This window comes from Elaeis guineensis, chromosome 4 (assembly GCF_000442705.2).
Source record: "Elaeis guineensis isolate ETL-2024a chromosome 4, EG11, whole genome shotgun sequence".
Classification (NCBI taxonomy): domain Eukaryota; kingdom Viridiplantae; phylum Streptophyta; class Magnoliopsida; order Arecales; family Arecaceae; genus Elaeis; species Elaeis guineensis.
In genome coordinates, this window is record NC_025996.2 from 15,550,904 (window position 1) to 15,573,211 (window position 22,308).

Sequence of the window (22,308 nt, forward strand, 5' to 3'; positions counted from 1 at the left end):
TAATATGCATAGAATGTATAATTTTTTTACTAAAGAAAATGAGCATTTTCATCATTCAAAATTTTTAAACAAAAAAACCGACCGTAGGCATAAATGCGCATTTGAAATAGTTGGACAAAATATCTCTATTATATTATGATATTTAGGCCATATTATGACATCTTGGGCTATATTACGCTACAGAATGTTATAATTTTTTTCAAGAGGCAGATATTTTCGCCATACAAAATTTTTAAATGAAAAAATCGACGACAGACATTAAATACATATTGAAAAGTGATAATTACATGGACAATCGGACGAGGCGGTGCACTCCCTATCGATTTTGTACACTGCATGCATTGCACAAAGAATTTCTCCTTTGATAATATAATAAATCTGAAATAATCATTTATACCTATAAATTAATTTTTGAAATTTATTAATAAAGATTAATTTAACAATAAAAATTATTTAAAAACATAGCCAATATGAATACATTATATGAACTTATGATATCCTAGATTTTATCTTGGCCAAGACGATGGAATCGAAACTTTCATGAATCTTATTTCGGGGTTTGCCCTTACCAATAGAACCGAGAAGACTTGCTTGCTAGCCCCAAACCAACAGCGACTCAATGATCCAATAAATTTCTGAAATAAAATAGGAATTGCAAGGTTTTGGAGGTTTACGGTCAGGAGGGAGAGCAGCCCCTTATGATTAAGAATAGAATAAAAAGGGTGATGGCGATACCTTTGTTTTCATACATGAAATAGATATAGCTTCGTCCAACAAAATAGGAAAAGTGAAGGGGTTGCGGAAAGGCTAAGAAAGAACTTGGAAGCTTCTCCGAGCTTGTTGGGTAGATTTACCGAAATTGGAGGTATTAGCATCATTATAATAACACTTCTGAGTGGTACATCAAATTATATTGCATATATCTCCGGATAAATTGAACTCCACAAATCTCCCTCAATCATGGCACAGAGCAAGAGCAAGGAGAATGGCATGACGTTGCCTGGCTTCCACCCAATCCGGCGACAATAGAACTAGAGCAGCAATTGGTAGTTCATTACGGCTTATGTTTACATTAATGGGAAACAATTCAAATACTTGTTGGTTGGCATGCTATTGTACGGGGAGAACTAGATTTTAAATATTATAATAACCATAAGCACAAGTTTGGCGTTCACGAACATTTCAGCTGGACATAATGATTTGGAATTCAGAAAAAAATCTGAAAAAAGTTTTAGAAAATTAGAAAGACTTCAGAGAACAAAAATATAAATAACTGAATTAAAAAAATAAGCATCCTAAAACACTTACAAGTTTACTTACTCAAAAATAAGTAGGGAGAGGCCAAAGAAACAAGCGGCAACCAATAATCATCTGTCACAATAATTTATGATATCATTAATTTATAACACATTAAACTTTCTTTGCATATAATTCGAGAATAATCAAATAGTTCTGTAGATTCATTTTCAGAGAATAGTTCTGAGAATAACTTATGAAATTTTCACCATTCAGAGAATATTGTAACTATGAGCTTTGGGCTGAGATCTCCATCTCACCAACATTATTCTTGTGCAATTTAGGAGTGGATAACTCTGGCTATTACTTTAAAGACTAGTTTCTACTATGTACCAAAAAAACAAAGACTAGTTTGTCGTAATCTGTCCAACATAATAAGAAAGATTATTGAACTGACCAAATCATGTGAACCAGCATCCAGTTGGCAGAACTGTTGAGGATGGATTGGGACATATAATACTGAAACGTGAGCTACCACATGCACAGAGGTATATAGAAAGGTGCGTGCACTTCTCGCACCACAGTATACAATACAGGTGGGGTTTCGGATCAATGTAATAACACCACAAAGTAATTGGCAACAGTGCATTTTTGTAAACATCCCTGAGGACAGTCTTGATTTTGGTAAAGACAAAACTTCCACTGTGGAGATTTAAGAGGGAATCTTTGAAAATTCAATCATCCTTCAAGCATGCATACGACCATAAGAGCACTGGATGCATCCCAGAATCACCTGAGTTGAAAAACCATAGCTTTAGAATGCATGGAACAATTACCATCTAATCCAGTATCTCTGGCTATATTATCCCTCTAAACAGCTGATTTGCCTCTCCCTATTTCTGGGATCGAGAGAAGCATGCATGGGCAAGCTGCATCAACACGGAAGGAATGCCAGCCATGTGCTTAGATATGTTTGTATTCCTCGGCTGGTGACATAATTTTCGAAACAGACCGTGCAGAGAAGGGATGGGATCCTCAGCTTCCAGCCAAGCCAGCTTGGCTAAGAGACACAAGAGTGGTTCCCTGTCACATGATTCCTCTCTAATGCATCAAAATAAAAGGACGCGGTCGAAGAAGGGAACCCAGAATCTGGGATAAAAGATGAAAGTAGACTGATGTCATAGGTCTGTGTCGGTTTTGTATTTCATGACGGACAACTCCAAAGCTCAAGCTATTTCTCAATAGAGCCGAAGGGAAATTCAGAAGAATTCCACAGTAAAGTTCTTCGAGCACTTGCTGTTCTACACACTGGTTGTGCTGTGTCCTTCCTCAATTTGATTTGTAAAAGCTATACAATGTCAGTGGTTCAACTGATAGAATCAGAAAGGATCCAATGGAATCCCCTGATTGCTGCACTGTTAGTTCCTCGGCAACAAAAAAAAAAGGCCCAACACAACCAAGATATGGCCCACACCACCATCATCGGGTTGCTGAGGCTGCTGATTCAAAGGTCACGAGGCATGTAGGTTGGTTGCTCAGAAGAAAGATTAAATTAGTCCCCATCTTTTTTGTCAATATCCTTGTGGTTCTTGATGTCTTCATCAACAAAATAGCACAAATTTCCAGACTGCAAAGAAAAGTTGTCACTTCCACTGCTGCCAACACAAGTTTGGCAATTGTCACTGTCCAATTTCTTCGAGTCTTTTGACAATGTGCTTGATATCCGGTCTCAAAGCAGGGGAAGGAGAGCAACAAGCCATCGCTAGTTGGAAGAACATCAACAAACTGTCTTCATTAGTGGACTTTTGTTTCCTACTCTGATTGATGAGGTCCGAGCTGAACACATCAGAGATTTTGTGCTCGAGTACCAAGTTTCTTAAGGAGGTTGGCAGATGAAGATCCTGAGAATGCAAGAACTTGTTGTTCATAGGCTCCTTCTGAGTCAGCATCTCAAGTAACACAACACCCAAGCTGTAGATATCACTCTCTGTGCTGGCATCCTTCATCTTAATTAGCTCTGGAGATTTGTAGCCCTGAGCTGCAGAGATTTCAAGCATTTCTTGTCCTGCTGTCGGATTCAAGAGGAGGTGCAAGCCAAAATCTGAGAGGCGAGGCTGGAAATCAACATCCAGTAAAACGTTGTTGGACTTGAGATTGCCATGGACAATAGGCCTCTGCAGGGCAGTGTGGAGGTGATCGAGTCCCTTGGCGATACCCAGAGATAATTTATAAATAACTTCCCATCTTTGGGATTCAGCAACTCCATCTGCAAATATTAAAACACCATTGGTCCTTTAATGATGGAACTGAGCTCTTTAAGAAATCAGGAAACAAACAGGAGTTCAAGACATGAAGAAGGCAAACACACACACACACACACACACACACACACACAGAAAAGAAAAGAAAAGAAAAGAAAAGCTATTGATCATAAATCAAATGGCAAGAAAATGTGTCACACGATTAGCATTGTAGCCACATATATAACAACATAAAGTGAAGAAAAACATGGAATGGGCTTTCTCCAATACCACAGAAGGTGACGTATTAACTATTTACAGTTCACAATTTACACAAAAAAAAACCTTTTAAAAATCAGTTGATAATGAAACTCCAAGGAAGAAAAATCAGTTGATAATGAAACTCCAAGGAAGAAAAATCAGTTGATAATGACCCTCCAAGGAAGATAAAACTCATCTCAGCATCCTCACAAACAAAAGAAGAAATCTAAAATGACCTTACTCTAAACAACAGTTTGAGAACTTCGAAATCTAGCATAATTTGTTTTCTTTTTTTGTGACGGAGGGAGGCTTAGCCATCCAAAATTTATTCAATTGAGAAAATCTAGCGTAATTTGTCAACAAATCAAGCAGGATCAAAAGAATGTCAGCTAATCAGCAAACGGAATATTGTAGTTTCAGATATTTCCAATTCTTCCATTTCTTCTAAAAGTAGGTTTTCTTTTTCCTTCTCTTCTTTCTCATACTGCAAAGCTATAGCACGAAACCCTAAATGATTAATCCCTTCCTAAAAACATTTATGAGAATTTGTGAAATAATTATGATGACATCCTCTAAATTCGCAGGAAGGAGCATCCTGACCTTCTAAATGGAAAGACCAGAGAAATGAGTTGCTTTTCATGGACATTGCAAATAAAAGAAGAGAAAATAGAACCATCCAATCCAAATAAATGAACCAAGCACAATAACTAATAAGCCCATAAAAACATTCAGAAAAATAAAGATCCTCTCTTTCCATGTACTCAATTTCTTCCAGATATCAGATAAGGACACAATATTTACAACAAAAACAGCCAAAAATATGACGCTGCAGCCAAACAAAGAGAAAGTTAAGCAATTTAGTCCGGAAAAACGAATCAAGCATAAAACTTAAAAAGCCAATCCAACAATTCTAATAAAAAACTTGCTTTTTCTCGATCAAAATACTCAATATCTCCCAAATATCACATAAAGTTGCCAATTTTATACCAAATTCAGCCAAAAATATCAACTTTGGAGCGCCAACGGATCATGTAACTCACCCCGGAGGAACTGAGACAGAGTCCCGGCGGCATAGAACGGGTGGACAAAGAGCTTCTCCCCTCTTGGCCCTACATACAGCGCCCTCAAGGGGACCAGATTCGGATGCCGGATAAGCCCCAGCATCTGGATCGCCGGGAGGATGTCCTTGGTCCGGCCGACACAGGCCGGACGGACGAACCGGAGGAGCATCACCGAGCCGCTCCGCTGGAGGCTGGCCCTGTAGAGAGTCCCATAGCTAGACTTCCCCACCACCTCCCCCGGCGCGTCCAGGATGTCATGGACCGTAAGATGCTCCCCTCCGGCGAATCCTATCAGCCCCTCCGCCTCCTTTACTCCCTCCTCCTTGTCGTACCGAAATCCCCCGTCCTCCAACGACTCCCTCTCCCTTCTCCATCCGAATCTCCTCCGAAAACAACAGTACACTGCGTAAAGGAGTAGCAGAACTAGAAACGGAGAGATGACACCAAGAGTTATCTGGATTTTTCGGTGCTTCTCCATCTCTTCTCTTTAAGAGCGGCGTTTTCTCAGAAAAATTCCACTTTTTTTTTTTGGGCGGAGGATTTGGGGGAAATGTGATGTGATCGAGGTTTTTGAGGGGATCGGTAGCTTCAGATCTGGGAGGAGACGAGACGGCGGAGGAGAAAAGAGGAGAAGAAAGTGGATACCTTCCGGGCTCGGGAGGAAGCGTGGATGGATCGATTGCCGAGAACCCTAGGGATTCTTTTAGGAAGCGTGGATGGATCGATTGCTGTGAACCCTAGGGATTCTTTCAGGTTTCTTGGGAGCAGTGAAGAAAAGCTTCCATCGTAGGAAGCTGAAACTGGTTCGAGAGAGCGAGAGAGAGAGGGAGAGGGGTGCAATAAGGAAAGGAGTTGAGTTCGTTTGGTTAAAAAAGCTGTGGGAGGTACGTGGGAAGAATCGATTGGTGGGATCAGTGGGCGGTTCAACGCGGAGTCACGCGGGCTTGGAAAAACTATTTTTCCTTTGGAAATGGGCTCTTTGTAGCTGTTTGCTAATAAACAGCAAACATCTTTCGTTACACATCTATATTTATTTATTTCTACCGTGACAAAAGAACGTACGTAGATGAGATGCTTTTATTTCTAGGTAAACAAGCTTTGTATTGGAGGTGGAACAGCACTTGACCTACTCCCACCCAAGTAGTTAGGTCTATTCCACAATTTAGTTTTTTACTGGCAGGTCAACCTAGTACTCTTAATCCATCCAAGAAATAGCATCAACAATTACAAAGCACTTTTATCTTTTAATTTGGGTAAGCATGGCAATATAGCACCAAAAATCATCTTACGCTTATATTAAAAAAAAATGATATTATTTTTACCATCCAAAACATTATTTTTATACTGGCATATATGATAATTTGAATTATTAAAGCAGTGTCTCTAATCAGATCATCCATGAAAACATCAAACAAATGGCAATTATTTCTGTTTCATAACAATTATCATAATGGAAAATAATGGTTATTTTCAACATCTGCTGACTGCTGTGTGTATCCCATGCAGCATCTGCTGTGAATTATTATGAAATGGCTGCCATGATCCGAACAACGCTAAGGTTGGTGGAGCTGCTGTGGTGCACTGCACAGAACAGTGCTTCCGGCGAAGGCCTTTGGGACATGCACCGTGTGTGGCAGGGAACCGGTACAGCGGCCAGCAGTAAATTAACCCGGGGCCTGCCACCCACCCAACCACCAGGCGGAATGGAGGCCAAGGGAAAAAGGCTGGAGAGGCTTTTAATGGAGTCTTGTGGATTAAAATCATGGGATTTAATTAAAAGGGGAAGATGGTGGTTGACTCCTGGCTTGGGCGAGGGGAGGGATTGAGTTGACAATTCGTGAGAGGTTGGTGGGGTGGGGTTTGTAGGGCTCAAATTGATACATCATCAAGATTAGGGTGGGCCTTTTGCAAGCATAATTAATATTGAAGGTGGAAAGTAGAAGTCATGAGCTGTAAAAGAAAAAATGTAGCTTAGACAACCATCATGCCGTTCCCACTTTGTGTTAATACACTCCCATGGCCAATTACAATTGTCATGCTATTGATCAGTCGCAATTGATGGTAACATTTTCTTTGTTGGAGGTTGCTAAAAGCTTACTAGGTCTCTACTTGACATTTCTACATAACAAACAAGCATCTTGTCCTAAGTTGGTTCCAATTGAAAGGAAACCCAGCCACATAAACTCCAAAACATAATAAAATTTAGGGAACAAGTAGAGTTAAATTAGTTCAAAGTCATATAAGTATATGCTACAACTAAGAATTTCGGCTGCATCTTCTCAAAATAGAGGCCAAGCATATGTGGCCAAGGCTGGTGGATCAAAAGAGATGGTGGCAATCAATGCATCAAGAGACTCAGATAAAAGTAAAGGAGTAAAAAGGGTAGCGAAAGGATTCTGATATCCTGTGGATTGGACGGCACAGGAGCTCGGACAATAGGTCAAATTAACAAGGTGGGTGAAAGCCCAGCGATCATGACATGCATGCTCCCTGTGCCAAGAGCCAAACCTGTACTCGCAATAGACAGAGGTGGTCTTGGAGTATATGCACTATAAATTTCACTGAATAATGGAACTGTATTTTTACAGCGGCTATTAATGTGAAGATTCCTTTTTGTTTAATGAAATAGATGATATATCGGCGCAGTCACATTAAAATCTTAAAGTTTGCCTGGCATCAAATTAGGTTGTCATGATAATAAAGTTTACAAAGAACCTAAACCGGAGAGCATGTTACAGTTAAGAGGGTCCATTGCTAATGCGTTGCACATGAGGAGGAAGCTTGCAAGAGTCGCCATCTTTATGCTGGAGAGCATGATCTATTTAATTAAGTCGAATCTGAAAAAAAGAAACGTTGGTGATGTACAACTCTCACTAAATTTTATAATGAAACGCATCTGCGAAGGGATTTCTTTATTAGTTTTTTTTTTTTCCCCTTATAAGTGCAGGATGGGTGCAGGAACGTGTATACAAGCATAGGAGCAAGCTTCATCAGTTACACAAAGAAAGCATCCGCACACTGATTTCTTGGTAATATGGTTAACTCTGTGGCCTTTTCTTTTCTACTTAGATTTTAACATTAATTCTCATTTACCACTTCAAGAAGGTCTAAGAGAGCAATGTGGGGCATTGTTTTGGCCGGGATAAAATCCTCGTTAAGAAGGCATAAGAATTGCTGGCTGCTATTATCGGTAGATCACTTTCCTGCCTGGAAGTATAAATTGCTATTAACGAGGAGTCAAACCAAAACCGACTCCATCATCAGACGAGGAAGAGGGTCTGTAAGACTGGACTTGAACCCAAATTGGCCCCACTAAGTTACTCCTATCGTAGGATGCTACCAATGGAATTCTTATTTTTGGACCAAACCGAACCTGTCAAGCAATTGGTCAGTCCTGTGTCCACATATATTTGGCTGGGTCGTATCGTCCTGGACCTACTGAGACAAACCCTTTTGCACTCACATATTTGGCGAGTTCATAGCAAGGATCGATCGTAGCATGTATCACCAATCGCTCTCATATCATTCCAGCGAAGCTTTCAGAAACTCCGACAACATGGACGTGTCGTGTGCGCACACGATAAAGTGTAATAATGTTAATCGGAATTATTGTTGGTTGTTAATTAATTTTGTCGAAACGTTCGAAACCTATGTACGGGTACGGCTCCAAGGGTCGGACTCGGACAGATCACGGAAAGGAAAATCTTAAAAAGAATTCACACCGGGAGATCCAGATTTTAGAAGGATGGGGCAGTACGATATAAGAAGAATACCTGCCATTCTCAATTATAACTTTGAGTTCTTTTTAGCCATTGGGTATTCGCAATTGCTAGTATGTATCATGGTTATCTGAACTGAAAGCAACTACAATTGTGCATTTGAGTGTAATTGCGGAGAAATTGCTCTCTCTCAGGAGATGGTTGCCAGAGTAAATAACTTAGCAAAGTCTGAAGTGGAAACGACAAATTAAGGAAGACACTATTTCTATTAGGCCACAGGCTTTTGTGGTTGGTGTTTGCATGCAACGATACGCAAAGCTTAGTTAGCAAGTTTGGGTTTAGATCGTATGCTTCGCATCAAAGAATAATTATCATTTTTTTTATAATATTGATCATTGGATTGCATCCTGCACAGATTTCAAAACTCTTCAAGCTCTACCATCCATTTATATAGCTCTCGAAGCGATCATTATGCGATCCAGTGTTGGATTTGCATGAAGAAAGGATACGACTCCTGTCGGTACTCTCCAGATTAGGTCAGGCATGGATTTAATACTTTCACGCAACAACATTCCCAAGGATATTATTATAATCATAATCATAGCCTGCTCTTCATTAATATTATCCACTAATGATGTTATATCTGTAGTGTTGAACTTGTGATTTTGTTTCTCATTAGCTTTTAACATTCCCACTTGAGAAATAAAAAAACTTCATTTGGTGAGAGGAACCTTCGTGCAGCATGGCGATCCAGTTGTATAGTAGAAATGACATCCAAAATCCAAATCTCTTTAGTTATCAATAAGAGTTGGACACCACAAGGCACATGGTAGGTGCCATGAAAGGGAGTCTCACAACAATCTCATGATCAATGAAAATAGAAATTTTTTAAAGCAATATTAATCATATTGGCTGCCGTACTTTCCTCAAGTTTGCACTGCATGAAGTAGGTAGATAAGGGGAATGTTCATGTGGCCAAAACGGGCAGAGGCCAGAGAAATCGGAGCTGTGTGACTTGGCAGACCACGAGGTACTGAAGAATATTTAGCCCACGATTTGGGCGCGACGTACGGCTCTGTGACGTGTGGTTCAAGCCAACCAATTTAGTGGTAGCGGGTGGCATAGTTCGATTATTGAGAAATTCTTAAATTATTTTTACTTTTGCTTTGACCGAATAATTCTCCAATTATTCTCTCAAAATGAAGCTGTCCAAAAATTTCGATTAATCTCAGATTATATATAAATTTTATGATTTATTCATAAATTATTCTTGACTAATTTACAAATTTATATGCTACAAATTAATGGTAACATATACTATTGTAATATCGTTAGAGGTTATTTTTTGCTATCATTTATTATTTTTACCTTTCTTATAGTTGTTTTTACGTAAATAAATTTATAAATGCTCTACAATTCTTTTTTAAAAAAATATTATTTTTATTATTTTCTATCTGCATTCCTTCCAAATTCTTGACGATTTTTTTGACTTTTCAAACACGGAATTTGTAACTATGGCTCGTAAAAATTGGACACCTGATATTGGTGTGGCATGAAGATGTCATCATGGTTGTTTTTCCGATTAGTGAAATACCACATTCTGGAAAGATTATAAAAGTGAGATTGAACAGAGCCCTTCACCAACTTTCTGCATTTATATTCTCTGAGCCTTGCATTATAATTCCACCGAAAGCTTTCCTTTTGAGATTCTAGCAACATGAGCATTATTTTTTAACCACCATCTGCACATACTCTGTGCCATCTAATACTAAATGTAAACTAAGGATCATAAGAGATTGTTAGTTGAGGAGTTCAAAGGGTTGAGGGAGAAAACAAAATATTGCAAAAGGATGTTGAGAAAGGACTCAAGAACGGTTGGTGAGTTTGAAGAAATATATATATATGTCGCATTCTCATTCTCAAGCCAGTTCACTTGTGTTGGATAAAGCTGACTGATTTCATGGAGTTATCAAGGTTGTGCTTTCAAACGTTATTATATAACATATTGATTTATTTTTCCTTAAAAAAAAAAAAAAAGGCATACTGATGTTTTTTAAAGAAAAAAGAGGTAGACGTCCAATTGGTTACCCAATATCTGACTTCATATCTACAGAACACAGTTGACATCACGGAGAAGGCTTTATTTAGTGTGTACAGGCACGAGGGTGAACTGGATTCTGATGCGAATCCGTGCCTATAAACCTACAGATTGACGACGAGCAAGAAGATAATCGATGCAATCTATATTCAACAAGAGCCATCTGCGGTCTGCTATGCTTCAGTAAGCCCTGCAGACAGATCTTCCCTCCGTCAAAATGGAAGTTTGAGTGTTGTTTACGTTATTTGCTTTATACAGCATATCTCCTTTCTCGCAATCCAAAGTAGATATTGTCCCCCAAAATTTTATAATTCTGGTTTTCATTCCTCAAGATGGTGGTCATAAGCTGGTGCAGATTCTGCTGCCGAACCTACATCAGGTTCAGTTCAAGCTTGTCTACAACTCAAAGTCATACAGACAACTTAGAAGTTAAAAGAATGCATCATAAATGCCTGAAGAAAAAAAGCTATGACAAACCAAGTACGAAATCGTTGGATATACACAAGGGGACAAGGAAAAGGATGCAATAAATATGATGTCATTTGTTACCTCATTACATAATGCTGTACGATTTATTTTCACATATATACAAGCTGTACTAATGTATGCAACAACAGCCTGAGTCTTTGTTTTGCTTGCTCAGACATGCTAATAAGTTGCCATAAAAGACTGAAGATTCAGATACGTGAAGGAAAACAAAAAGATTGAAAAAAACATAATTACAATTTCACCACCATTCCTTGCAATAAACAGGGATGTCCACTTCCCAGCTGATCAGCCTCCAAAGAGCAGCTCTCCCTCCCAACCTTATCAGTCAACAGTATCTCCCGATTAGTTTGGCACCGAAGCCAGAAACATGAGAGCCTTGCAAGAGCTGCTTGGCTAGCAAACTGCACCCTGTATGCAAGGCTCAGCTCTGCCCATATGCTATTGCCTATATTGCAAGGTCCAACACCCCCATCATACCCATCAAGGTCAGATTCTGATACCACCACAAAGGAGCTGTCATCAAAAGCCACCAGGTTTCGAGTGGTGACGATTGCTGGTGACTTTACAATTGGATTGTCCAAACAGCTAGACCTTCCCGATTTCTTCACCATTAGCCGGTAATACTCTTGGACAGCCTGCAATTCATATGGCAAAAGCAAATTTGTCAAAAATAATGCTCGCATTGCTGGTCATCTTGATGCAAACAAAGAGCAGATATTTCATTGAACAATTTCACACACAGGATTACAAGGAGCAACAATATTTCCTGAAACAAAAAGGGTTGACATTACCAAACCAATTCTAACACTTCAATATTAAGTTCTTCTAATAAGTTAGCAAATTGCTACAAAGTAATACAGGAATGAGCACATTCATGCAGCAACTTGTTACCGCCTTTTCCTGCTAGAATCAGAAATCTGTATTATATCTATCTACACAAAATCTTTAGGTTTCTAAAATAGTGTAATGTAAAAAAAAGAGCTTCGAATCATTGCTATTGACTCTGACCTTTGACTTGAGTTAATGTTTTTTTTTTTGCGTAAGGACTCGCTTAATGTTATGAATCTTTTTTTTTATATTATACTACCTTTTTATTTTTATTTTATAAAATATAGAGATAATGTAATGATCCAGGAGCTTCAAAAAAGCTAGCTAAGAAAGTATTCTTTGGGTTCCATGGTCCTATATAAGTACCTAAAATCTTTCTAGCAAATAACCGATGTGGGATAAAACACACCCACGCTAGTCCTCATATACTCCTATTTTAAGTCCTAGCATTTTTACCAAACAAAGGGTCCAAATCCAGTCAAATATACCAGCAAACACCACAATTGGCTCATGGCAACCCCAAAAGAGACCATGCTGCACCTTCCCTGGTCCAACATAGGTCACGAGCTGGATCCGCTCTACTACTATTTGTAATAGCTTAGGACCTCACCAAAAAAGGCTAGCAAAGTATAGTAGGGTTCCTTGGCCCTGTATAAGTACCCAAGATCTCCTCGATTAATAAACAATGCAAGGACTAAACACACGCCCTTATGGGACCTCTCAAATAATGCATGGCAAAACCCAGACAATGCAACAGATTTAGTTTGTGCAAAAGAAAAGAACACCATATATCAAAATAGAATTGAAATAAAAATAAAAAAAAAGCAAGCACAATAGTTCTGATTTACTCATATAATAGTGATACATCAAGCAAGACTATCATGAATTCATACAACATGGATTGGTCAACTAATGTATCTAAAAACTTAAAGAACAAATGAGATACACATAAACAGGGTATTGAACTTCAAATATACTAAACATTTTATGCAGTATTTCACCATATGGTGAATTTTAATCCTCACTGGTCCAGAAGATTCACATCAAGTTTGTGGATAGTGGGTGAGCTTCACATGCTTGATGCAGAAGCTTTGAGTAGCATAGGTTGGCAGTTCCCTTGAGCCACATTTGGTGGACTATTGGTAGAAGTTAATTTTGCAAAATGCAGAATTTGAAAAATCATGTACATGCTACTAAGTACATTATGGCTATAGAAAAAACTCTCCAATAAAAGGTGTTTAACAGTCAACCAAATATGTTGTCTTTACATGCTTAGAAAAATAGTTTCTCGGCGGCCAAGAAACTCAGTTGCCCCCCTCCCTCTCTCCCTCCTTGTGGTCGGCCAGACACTGCTACCACCACCAAACCCTGCCCTTTTTTTTTTTCCCCTCTCTTATTCAATTTATCCACAGCATCATGACGGTTATTTTCTAGTAACAAATTAAATAGAAGCTTGTTTTTTGCAGAGGGAAAATAAAAGAAACAGATTATACAGCGCTGATAGGCTTAAAATTACATATGCATTATCAATACTACCACCACCCTTCCCCAAAGGAAAAAAAAGGAGGGGGAAAAAGGTCATTGCAAATACATATCGATAAACCTAATGTCTCAGTTCCAAGCAGCCCAGCATGTCAACATGTGTCTAACTATTAGATAAGTTATTTGTGCAATCAGAATTATTCTGAAAACCTGCCAATATGCACATCGATACACACATTGGAGACAGAAATGATTTGTTTAATCTGTATACTTATTCGTCAAATAAGGCTCAATCCGTTAATTAAATAGCAAAACAATAAATCAATAAAGAAAACCAAAAAGATTCATCTTCATAAGAGAGAAAAGAGAGATTAGAGAAGAGCAGAGCGAAAAATAAACTGATGATAATAAAGATGACAGAAGAATAATGCTTATGAAGAGCCTGCAGAGGCTGCTATGAGTTACCTGCCACTGTGAAGAAGCTAAAAGAACTCTTGGCCTGCTTAATCTGACATACTGATATGCTGCACTAGGTGTCATTTGCCTATGTTGCACCTAAAAGATAAAACTCTATGACATAGATTCCGCAAATGCACATCACTATTTCCTTAAAGAAAGGGTAAGCATGCAACAAACCAGGTAACAGAGAACAATGGTTGTGCTGCGGCCTCGACCTGCTTTACAGTGAACATATGTAGTCTTCCCGCGGGATGCATTCTCTTCATGAGTCCATAAAAAAGAAAAGATCAACTTAATAAAAAATAAAGAAAAATAAACCAAAAAGACATGCATAATCTTTTTTCACAACTCAATCCCCAAGAACAGATGTCCAACTTAGCTAGTGAGCATGGGAAAATATGAAAGTCAAAAAAAAGAAAAAGAAAAAGAAAGCTTCAATGACATCATGGTAAAAGATAAGCAGAACAAGATTATCATGTCATCTATATCATAGAGAGTGCATTGTGACTTTGAGCCTACTAATTTCCCATAGGTTTTGAGAATTGATCCATACCAGGGTTTGCTTTGCATAGAAGCAGGCAGAGCAGCAGGCTCTTTGTTGGTACCCCCCACCAACCAAAAAAAAAAAAAAATTCGGACAGATGCTGTGGGTGTTATGCTGACTTCAACAGATCATGCAGTCATGTACAGAGGCATACCATACTGTACTGGTAAGAAACCGGTATAGAGCCTGACTTCAAGACTCAACATTGGCTATAGTGCCATGTATCAGCAGTAATCATTAAAGAGGTGCCCTTTTATCCCACATAAATGACAAATTACACAAAAATATCTCTCCATAAAGAAAGACACATTACTGATTGTCTCTTTTGTCACTGAAAACTAAGTTCTCAAAACCATTGCTCAAATATTCCTGAGGTATGCATGAAATCTCTCCCTCAACTCTCTAAGTGAAGAAATTAAACCACTCAGGTCTACCCTTCCTAGGAATTGAGGCTCGAGAATCCATGAGAAAGGCCAATTAACCAAAGAAGCTGCAACCTTCCATGCATGTGATATTATCTTATATCACCCCCACCAAAAAATAAAAAAAACACACACACACACACACACCCATCCTCATGCCCCATCCCCCACAAAACACCAATACCCACTCCTACATCCACCGCACTTACTCTCATGATTCCCAACAAGTGTCCCACCAAAAAGTATCTCCACATATTTTATGCTTAAGCAGGAGTATGAAATAATCACTGAGGAAGATGGTCATGTGTCCTTGTTATTTTTTACATTATGTATCATATAATTTTAACCTCTTCTGTTTGTGATATACAAAGAAGGCTTATGTGAGAATGTCCCAATTTTGTTTCTCCCATATCATTTCATCATTTATTTTAATTACTAAAGATGCACTATGCTGGTGTGATATGCAAGTTTCTTTTTCCTTTTCTTTTTTTTGGTTTTTATGTTTTTTATAGAATAGGGAGGCTTCGCCCCCTACCCTATACACATCCCCGCCCCCTCCCTCCTTCTGCCTGGGTAGGAAACGAGATCATTGAGAGCCTAAGGCACACACAACCAGAGAACTGAGTAGCAGGGTCCAAAAGGAGGGTCTCCACCCTACAAAATCAAACCCCCACCCCTGAAGCGGCTGGGGGTAGTACCATTTGAACTAAAGTTTGGTGGGGCATGAAAGTTTCCTTAAATAGGAAAATAATGTATGCTGATTTCATAAGCAAGGAGAAGGTGATGCTAAAGAGCATCAGATTATATAACTATGAAAATCAGACAATATCATTATTAACCTTAATTGAAACCACACAATCAAGGTGCAAGATATAGCCATAAGATGCCCAAAGTTGCTGCTAATTTGTGTATGTCAGGAATAACAAAATTAGGATTATGTCTTGCAACTTCTTCAATAAGTTAGTCAAAAGGAATCTCAAATAGCTGTTGCATACAAACAGATACTTTGTTTTGAAATTCTAACAGATATATTACTTACTAAATGTTGGTAAATCAGTGAACTAGACCTCACACAACCAGGTCTAATTTCAATAATGCAACTACACTAAATCAATATTGCATCATAATTGAGGCACCATAAAAGATAAATTTATCTGATATGCATACTAAAGCCAAAGAAGGCAGATGCCTACCATGGATGAAATCTACAGCTCGACAAATATCTCCAATCGATGGGGCAAAGAGGTAATCTCTTGTTGGTATCATCAAATGTTCAATCCCATGATCCTATAATAATAATTAAAAAGAAAATGTACATAAAGAGTTGCCTCATTTAAATTCATATACAACAATGAATATAAAGAACTGCCATCTACATACTAAAGAAAAAAATGTCCAAATTATTTTAGTCATCAAACAAAACAGTCATAACCACTGAGGGTGAAAATATCACTGCCTGGAAATAGGATAAAATACCAACAAACCGGCAGCAAATTTCAAGAAAATAAAAATGAGAAAAAATTGTTTTGAAAAAAATTCTCACAATACAATACCATATAATCATATGCAAGAATTTGCGGAAGTCAAGAATCTATGCACTTGAAGGCAAATGGTAATAAGTATTTATTGTGCAAATTAGTAGCCATAGTTTGCAATGTTAGAAATCTTTATAAAGGCAAGGATGTCTTGCATGAATTATGTCAGTAAACTAGAAACCTCAAAGTACCATATATTTTGAAGTAATAATTGAATAATATGAACAAGTAATAACAACAGATATGCAAAAGAATTAGTGGTGGCAGCATTTTATGGCAGAGGTCAGAAGTAAAACTGATCAAATTCAATCTGAATTGTTCTGGCTTTGGATACAAATTTTGAAATTAAAGTATGAGCAAAAGTCTAAAAAAACTGGCATAAACAAAAAAAATATAAATGAGAGAACATCATAGATGTTTATGTTCCTATCTGTTTCTATCTATGATCTAATGTAAATATAAACAAAAATATAAATGAGAAAACATTAAAAGTAGATGATTATGTTCCTATCTGTTTCTATCTATGATCTAATGTATTAGAAAATTTTAACAATAACAAGATATAAGAATATATGTCAGGACATTGCCTGTATTCAAAAAGTCTAAAAAATCTGACAAACAAAAACCAAAAAAAAAAAACAAATGAGGAAACATTAACAGTAGATTGTTTATGTTCCTATCTGTTTCTATCTATGAACTAATGTACTAGAAAATTTTTAACAACAACAAGATATGAGAATATATGTAGCAGGACAATGGCTGGTTTCCCTTCACAAAGTGAGATTTGATCTTTTGCATATTTGAAAGAACAAAGCAGCTTCATTTCTACCAGTTTACAATCCATTCATATAGCTTATCCATAGTCTGAGTTGGTTGGACAAAACTAATACAGGTTATATTTGAATTTATGGAAATCTAGTATTAGCTCTGTAAAAAAACAAAATGCTTTATGCTTGCATGACAGTTGCCTTTGTCAAAGGAAGTGCATCAAATATCACATTAAATTGAAGATATATAACTTCAATTATGATTCTAGATAGGCAAACTACCAAATCCACTTGTAGGTTGTGATCCCACTATGCACTGCTCATTTCAAGGGCCTGTAGGTACATGCAAAAGCAATTTAATCAAATTATTTTTTTCCATTGCATTGCCTTTCTCAACTATGTACAATTTACGCTTTGTCACACTACAAAAAATTTCAGGGGATAAGGAGAATAAGATGCCTGTGAATATATTTTTGTCATGCACATTAATTAAGGCCAACAGAAAATAAAGTACTTACAAGATAAAGTGATGTAGGGACCAGTGTCTCATATGGTTCATTTAAGGTGACAACTCCACAAACACCAAGTTGCTTTAGGTGAGGAACATCACTAGGGAATGGAACAGCACCTAACAGTAAAAACTGATGGCAGATATGTTAGTCTCTATAAAAGACATCATATGAGAAAAGTAGCACCGAAATCAAAATTATGCAAGAGAAAATGATCTGTCAATGTGATCACTTTTTAATATGCATGTATATAACAGTGATAATAATATAAAATAAATTTATGGATGTTGATGCCTATGCATGCAGGATCTACATATCCTAGTTGTCAGAGGCACCTGCCTGGGACCTGGGTGCCTAACTAAACTAGAGCTCCTTGGCAAGGCCCACCACATGAGTGGTCATAGGTCACCCTGCTTTGTGAACACCTACCTAGGTGATCAGGTGCAACCAAGGCCATCCAATTTCTTTGGGTTATCACCCAGCACACCTCAAATGAACCCAGCCTGCTTGACTCACTTGACTTGGTCAAGATTGATTGTATTTTCGTATATCTATTTGACTCAGGTTAATTTTGAATCAAAGCCCAATCAACTTTCTAAGAGGTTGGGTCAAAATATATTTTAACTTTGACAGACTAATTATTGTTTTTTTTTTTTGGTTTTGGGGGGGGGGGGGTGTTGAGCGTACGAATTGGGTAGAAAAAACACAACTAATAAGAAAACACATTTATTAAAAAGAAATCAACAACCATAACAACATAGAGGCATTACTGAAAAGCCAATTTCACTAAAGATTAATTAACAAGCACACATAATAATGCAAATCCATGAAACTGTATAAAATTATAAATAACAGGACCTGATACTTCTTAAATCTATATTTCATCCACATTTGAAATAAGCCAAAACTAAGCCTGATTCAAATCTCTTTAGTTTGGACGGAATAAGGTCATGCTCCAGTTGATTCCACATCATTCACTTGCAGCACCAAACATAACACTGATACCTTTTGACTTCGTTTTCACATGATTTTTTCCACTTACTATTCATTTATATATAAAGATGAATTCATGAAGCTTTTGTCTCACATTCAAAAGGTTTACTAATAAGACTCAATTTTTAACCTTTTTTAACTTCTGATTTCAGAGGAAAATTGAAATTTATATGTAATGGCCGACTCTTGTTCCCAATCAACTTTGTTTTTGATTTTTTAAAGGAAACCAAACTGTTCCAACATTCAACTCAATATCCAAAATCTGACTATAGACCAGACAGCAATGAACTATTTAAGACTATATTGAATAATTTTCATGTTTTTTGTTTTATTCTAACATCTTGTGTACTGACTTCTAGCCAGCAGCCATTGCTAGATATACATTAAGGCTGGCTGAAATCCATGTTTCATCCTCTATTTAAAAGCTTTCAAATTTGAAAGAGTCTATGTTTTTCACTCCTACAGCTATTTGGACTCTCTCACATAGCCAATAAATTTGGTAAACAATAGTGTGCCACTTAATTCTCCCAACATAATATATATATATATATATATATATATATATAATATATATATATATATACATATATATATATAAAGTGGATTCAAATTGTTTTTTTGCCAACAAAATCCAAGCTGTAATGCATCTATAGTCTATCACTTTCTGATAGGCAAACTGGAACTGATCAAATCTATACAAATATGGCTATCAACAGTCATCAAAAGTGGAAGGGGAAAAACTTCTTAAAATGAAAAAAAAAAGAAAAAGAAAATGTCAAAAGGAAAAAAATAAAACTGCATCGTGAGGAGCAAAATGATAGAATTGCACAAACCTGATCGACCTCATCCCACCAACGAAAGTCGGACTGTATTTTATTGCGAACAACATTATACAAAAGAGTCGGATAGAAGAGAACCCGAGCACCAACCCCAACGACCGCCCTCTTCGCATCCAATAACACAACCTTCCCGCCATGAATCCCGGCAATCGACGATTCACCTTTCCCTCCTCGTCCTCGTCCTCCTCCTCCTCCACCTCCCCCGAAATCACCCTCAGTCAATTCCTCAATATACATCCCACAAATTCCCCAATTTCTCCCAATTCAATCTCAAATCCCAACCCACAAACCCAAGATCCCCAATTCCAACAGGCAAATCCTTCACATCTCACAGAATCCAAAGGATTCTATCGCAATCGATTGAAACGAGCAAAGAGGGAAAAGAAACCGGTTTCCGATCCAAGAGGGATCGCATCAAAAGGCAACGATCGGGGAGATAAATGGAGAAAAGGAGACAGAGAGAGTGTGTGTGGAATCCACGGCCGCAAGCTATTCTTCTCTTCTTGATCTCAAATCGAAGAAGCCATCTACCTCTCTCCCAGATTTCCTTCTCAATTTTACGCTACGTCGTTTCATCTCCCTCCCCAAAAACAAAAAGACCAGTCACCCCGCAACAACTACCAGCTTTCCCCTGGACCGCTACCCACGGCATTACTTAAGGGCTAGTCTTCCATTAAGGCAGTCATGTCGCTTCCATGTGCGTTCGCAGCTCGCGGTCGATGAACATCTCATGTTAGATAGGTTATGGATCGAACGGCCACCGCGTTCGCAATCGCCTGCGAGTTAAAAAGAAGTTGTGAATTGATTTGACCGTCGGATGTAATTGGGATCGGCGGCCTGTTGGATGTAGTCACGGGTGGAGCGGACGGCTCAGTGGGGTAGGCGCGGCACGTCCACGTGATAAGGTGCTCGGACCCGAGTCGGCCCGTGCTTGGCTGTCGGGTGGGCTCGACACGTGGCTCTACGGAGAACGGACCACAAACGTACATCTATTGGTCCTCTCAGCAGCGCTCAGGATTTTTACTTTAAACTTCCAGCAAATTTTTTTTAAAATAAATTATAAAAATATTATTTTAATTTTAATTTTATTTTATTTTTTATTTTTTAATTTTAAAAAATATTAATTTTTTTTAAATTATTATAAAATAATTCTATTATTGTCTACCAATGATGATAAAATTTTTATTTTTTTGATGTATTCATACAAGGCTTAAGGCTTGTATGAGTTATCCGTTTTACCAGAAAATAAAGATGAAGATAGAGGGAGCCATTATGGAGAGGAAGGATGGAGTCATGGATATCGGTATGGAAGGAGAAGGCAATGTTGAAGGCCTCATGGACGGAATTAGAGGAGGAGGATGAGCAGGAGGAGAATGGGTGAAGAGAAATGGGAGGAGAGGTTGCCGGCATAGACATGGCAGAGATGGAAGGAGCTGTCATGGAGAGAGAGGATCTAAAAATGGGCTTGGAGGAGGAAAAGGATGATGAAGAAAAGTGGATAAGGAGGAAGGAGAGGAGGAGAAATGAGGGTCGTTGGGGAGAAAAGTGAGGAGGTGGAGGGAGCTATTGTAGAGAGGAAGGGCTCATAAATAGGATTGGAAGAGGAGGAGAATGAGGAGGAGAAATGCACGAGGAGGAAGGAGATGAGAGAGAATGAGGGGTGCTGGTAAGGAAGAGGCGAAGGTGGAGGGAGTCACCATAGAGGGGTGGGGCTCATGAATGAGCTTGGAGGAGAAGGATGAGAAGGAGAAGTGAGTGAAGAAGAAGGAGATCAAGTAGGTGGATAGAGCCGTTGCAGAAAGAGAGGGCTTATGGGCGGACTTGGAGGAAGAACAGGATGAGGAGGAGAAGTGGATGAAGAAGGTGGGGGGAGATTATCGACAAGAAATGGGTGGAGGTAAACGAAGCCAACATGGAGATGGAGAGCTCATAGGAAGACTTAGAGGAGGAGGATGATGAGAAAGAGAAATAGATGAAGAGGGAAAGGAGGAGTTGCCCACGGGAAGTGGGCATAAATGGAGGGAGAGGGCTAATGAGTGGGTTTGGAGAAGGAGGATGATGAGGAGTTGAGAAGAAAAGGAGAGGTAAGGAGGAGGACAAAAGAGGGACATCGACAATGGAGGAGGAGAGATGCAATCAAAAAGGAGAAAGGAGGTAGAGATAAGGATAGTTTGATCATTTTATAAAATGACGTTATAATATAATGATCATATGATATTATTCTATTAATGGAGATAAATGATAGGACTATTTTGAAATATCTTAAAAATATGAAGGGTTGGTTTAATACTTTGAAAATTGAGAGGATGTAAGTGAAATTGAATTAAAATTAAGAAGGTGTTCCTAATATATATATATATATATAAACTTCTTTTAAACTCTTTTGGAGATCAGTGCCAGCTAACCTCGTTAATAGTTGTCAAATTTTGCTATAATACTTCAGTGAGTTCATACAAGTGCACAATCTCGACCATCTCTTTTCATATAAACGGTTCGTACCACATGATTGATCGACTGGTGGTACTAATTAAATAATAATTTTTTTTCTACTTAGTGGACATCAACTAACTCTTTTTTTTTTTGAAGCAAATGGAGAATGCCAACTAACCTGTTGCTGCAAGACTCCAGAGGTGAAGTCGGCAATGAACCGAGTTGGAGAGTTGAGAGTTGCACCGATGTGAACCACTAGTAAAATGGCAAAAAAAATTCCAAAATCGTGGGGTGCTCTGTAACAGCCTAACAATCCTTCTTTAAGACCTAAGCAAGCTCCCTTGGTATAAAGGGGGATAAAGTGCTCTCCAGAAGATAAGTCAAACATGAGTGAAC

At 38.2% G+C, this 22,308-nt stretch overlaps 2 protein-coding genes across 2 annotated transcripts; both read right to left on the reverse strand.

Moving 5' to 3' along the window:
- Positions 1-1,717: 1,717 nt before the first annotated feature.
- LOC105043711 (putative kinase-like protein TMKL1) lies at positions 1,718-5,629 on the reverse strand. Its single transcript, XM_010921370.4, has 2 exons — positions 4,778-5,629; positions 1,718-3,502 (listed from the first exon to the last, which is right to left on the reverse strand). The coding sequence occupies exons 1-2, from the start codon at positions 5,274-5,276 to the stop codon at positions 2,916-2,918; spliced, it is 1,086 nt and encodes a 361-aa protein (XP_010919672.1). The 5' UTR covers positions 5,277-5,629; the 3' UTR covers positions 1,718-2,915.
- Positions 5,630-11,137: 5,508 nt separating this feature from the next.
- LOC105043710 (phosphatidylglycerophosphate phosphatase PTPMT2) lies at positions 11,138-20,117 on the reverse strand. Its single transcript, XM_010921369.3, has 6 exons — positions 19,477-20,117; positions 17,660-17,782; positions 16,033-16,126; positions 14,051-14,133; positions 13,880-13,969; positions 11,138-11,739 (listed from the first exon to the last, which is right to left on the reverse strand). The coding sequence occupies exons 1-6, from the start codon at positions 19,717-19,719 to the stop codon at positions 11,335-11,337; spliced, it is 1,038 nt and encodes a 345-aa protein (XP_010919671.1). The 5' UTR covers positions 19,720-20,117; the 3' UTR covers positions 11,138-11,334.
- Between the last annotated feature and the right edge of the window lie 2,191 nt (positions 20,118-22,308).

Bases quoted from the DNA above. Each gene is read 5' to 3' on its own strand.
- LOC105043711 (XM_010921370.4), bottom strand. From the start codon at position 5,276: ATGGAGAAGCACCGAAAAATCCAGATAACTCTTGGTGTCATCTCTCCG. The intron at 3,503-4,777 runs GTGAGTTACATG...TAATATTTGCAG, and splicing joins TCTGTCTCAGTTCCTCCGGG to ATGGAGTTGCTGAATCCCAA.
- LOC105043710 (XM_010921369.3), bottom strand. From the start codon at position 19,719: ATGTATATTGAGGAATTGACTGAGGGTGATTTCGGGGGAGGTGGAGGA. The intron at 16,127-17,659 runs GTAAGTACTTTA...TTATTATTATAG, and splicing joins TCCCTACATCACTTTATCTT to GATCATGGGATTGAACATTT. The intron at 14,134-16,032 runs GTAGGCATCTGC...GGACTCATGAAG, and splicing joins AGCTGTAGATTTCATCCATG to AGAATGCATCCCGCGGGAAG.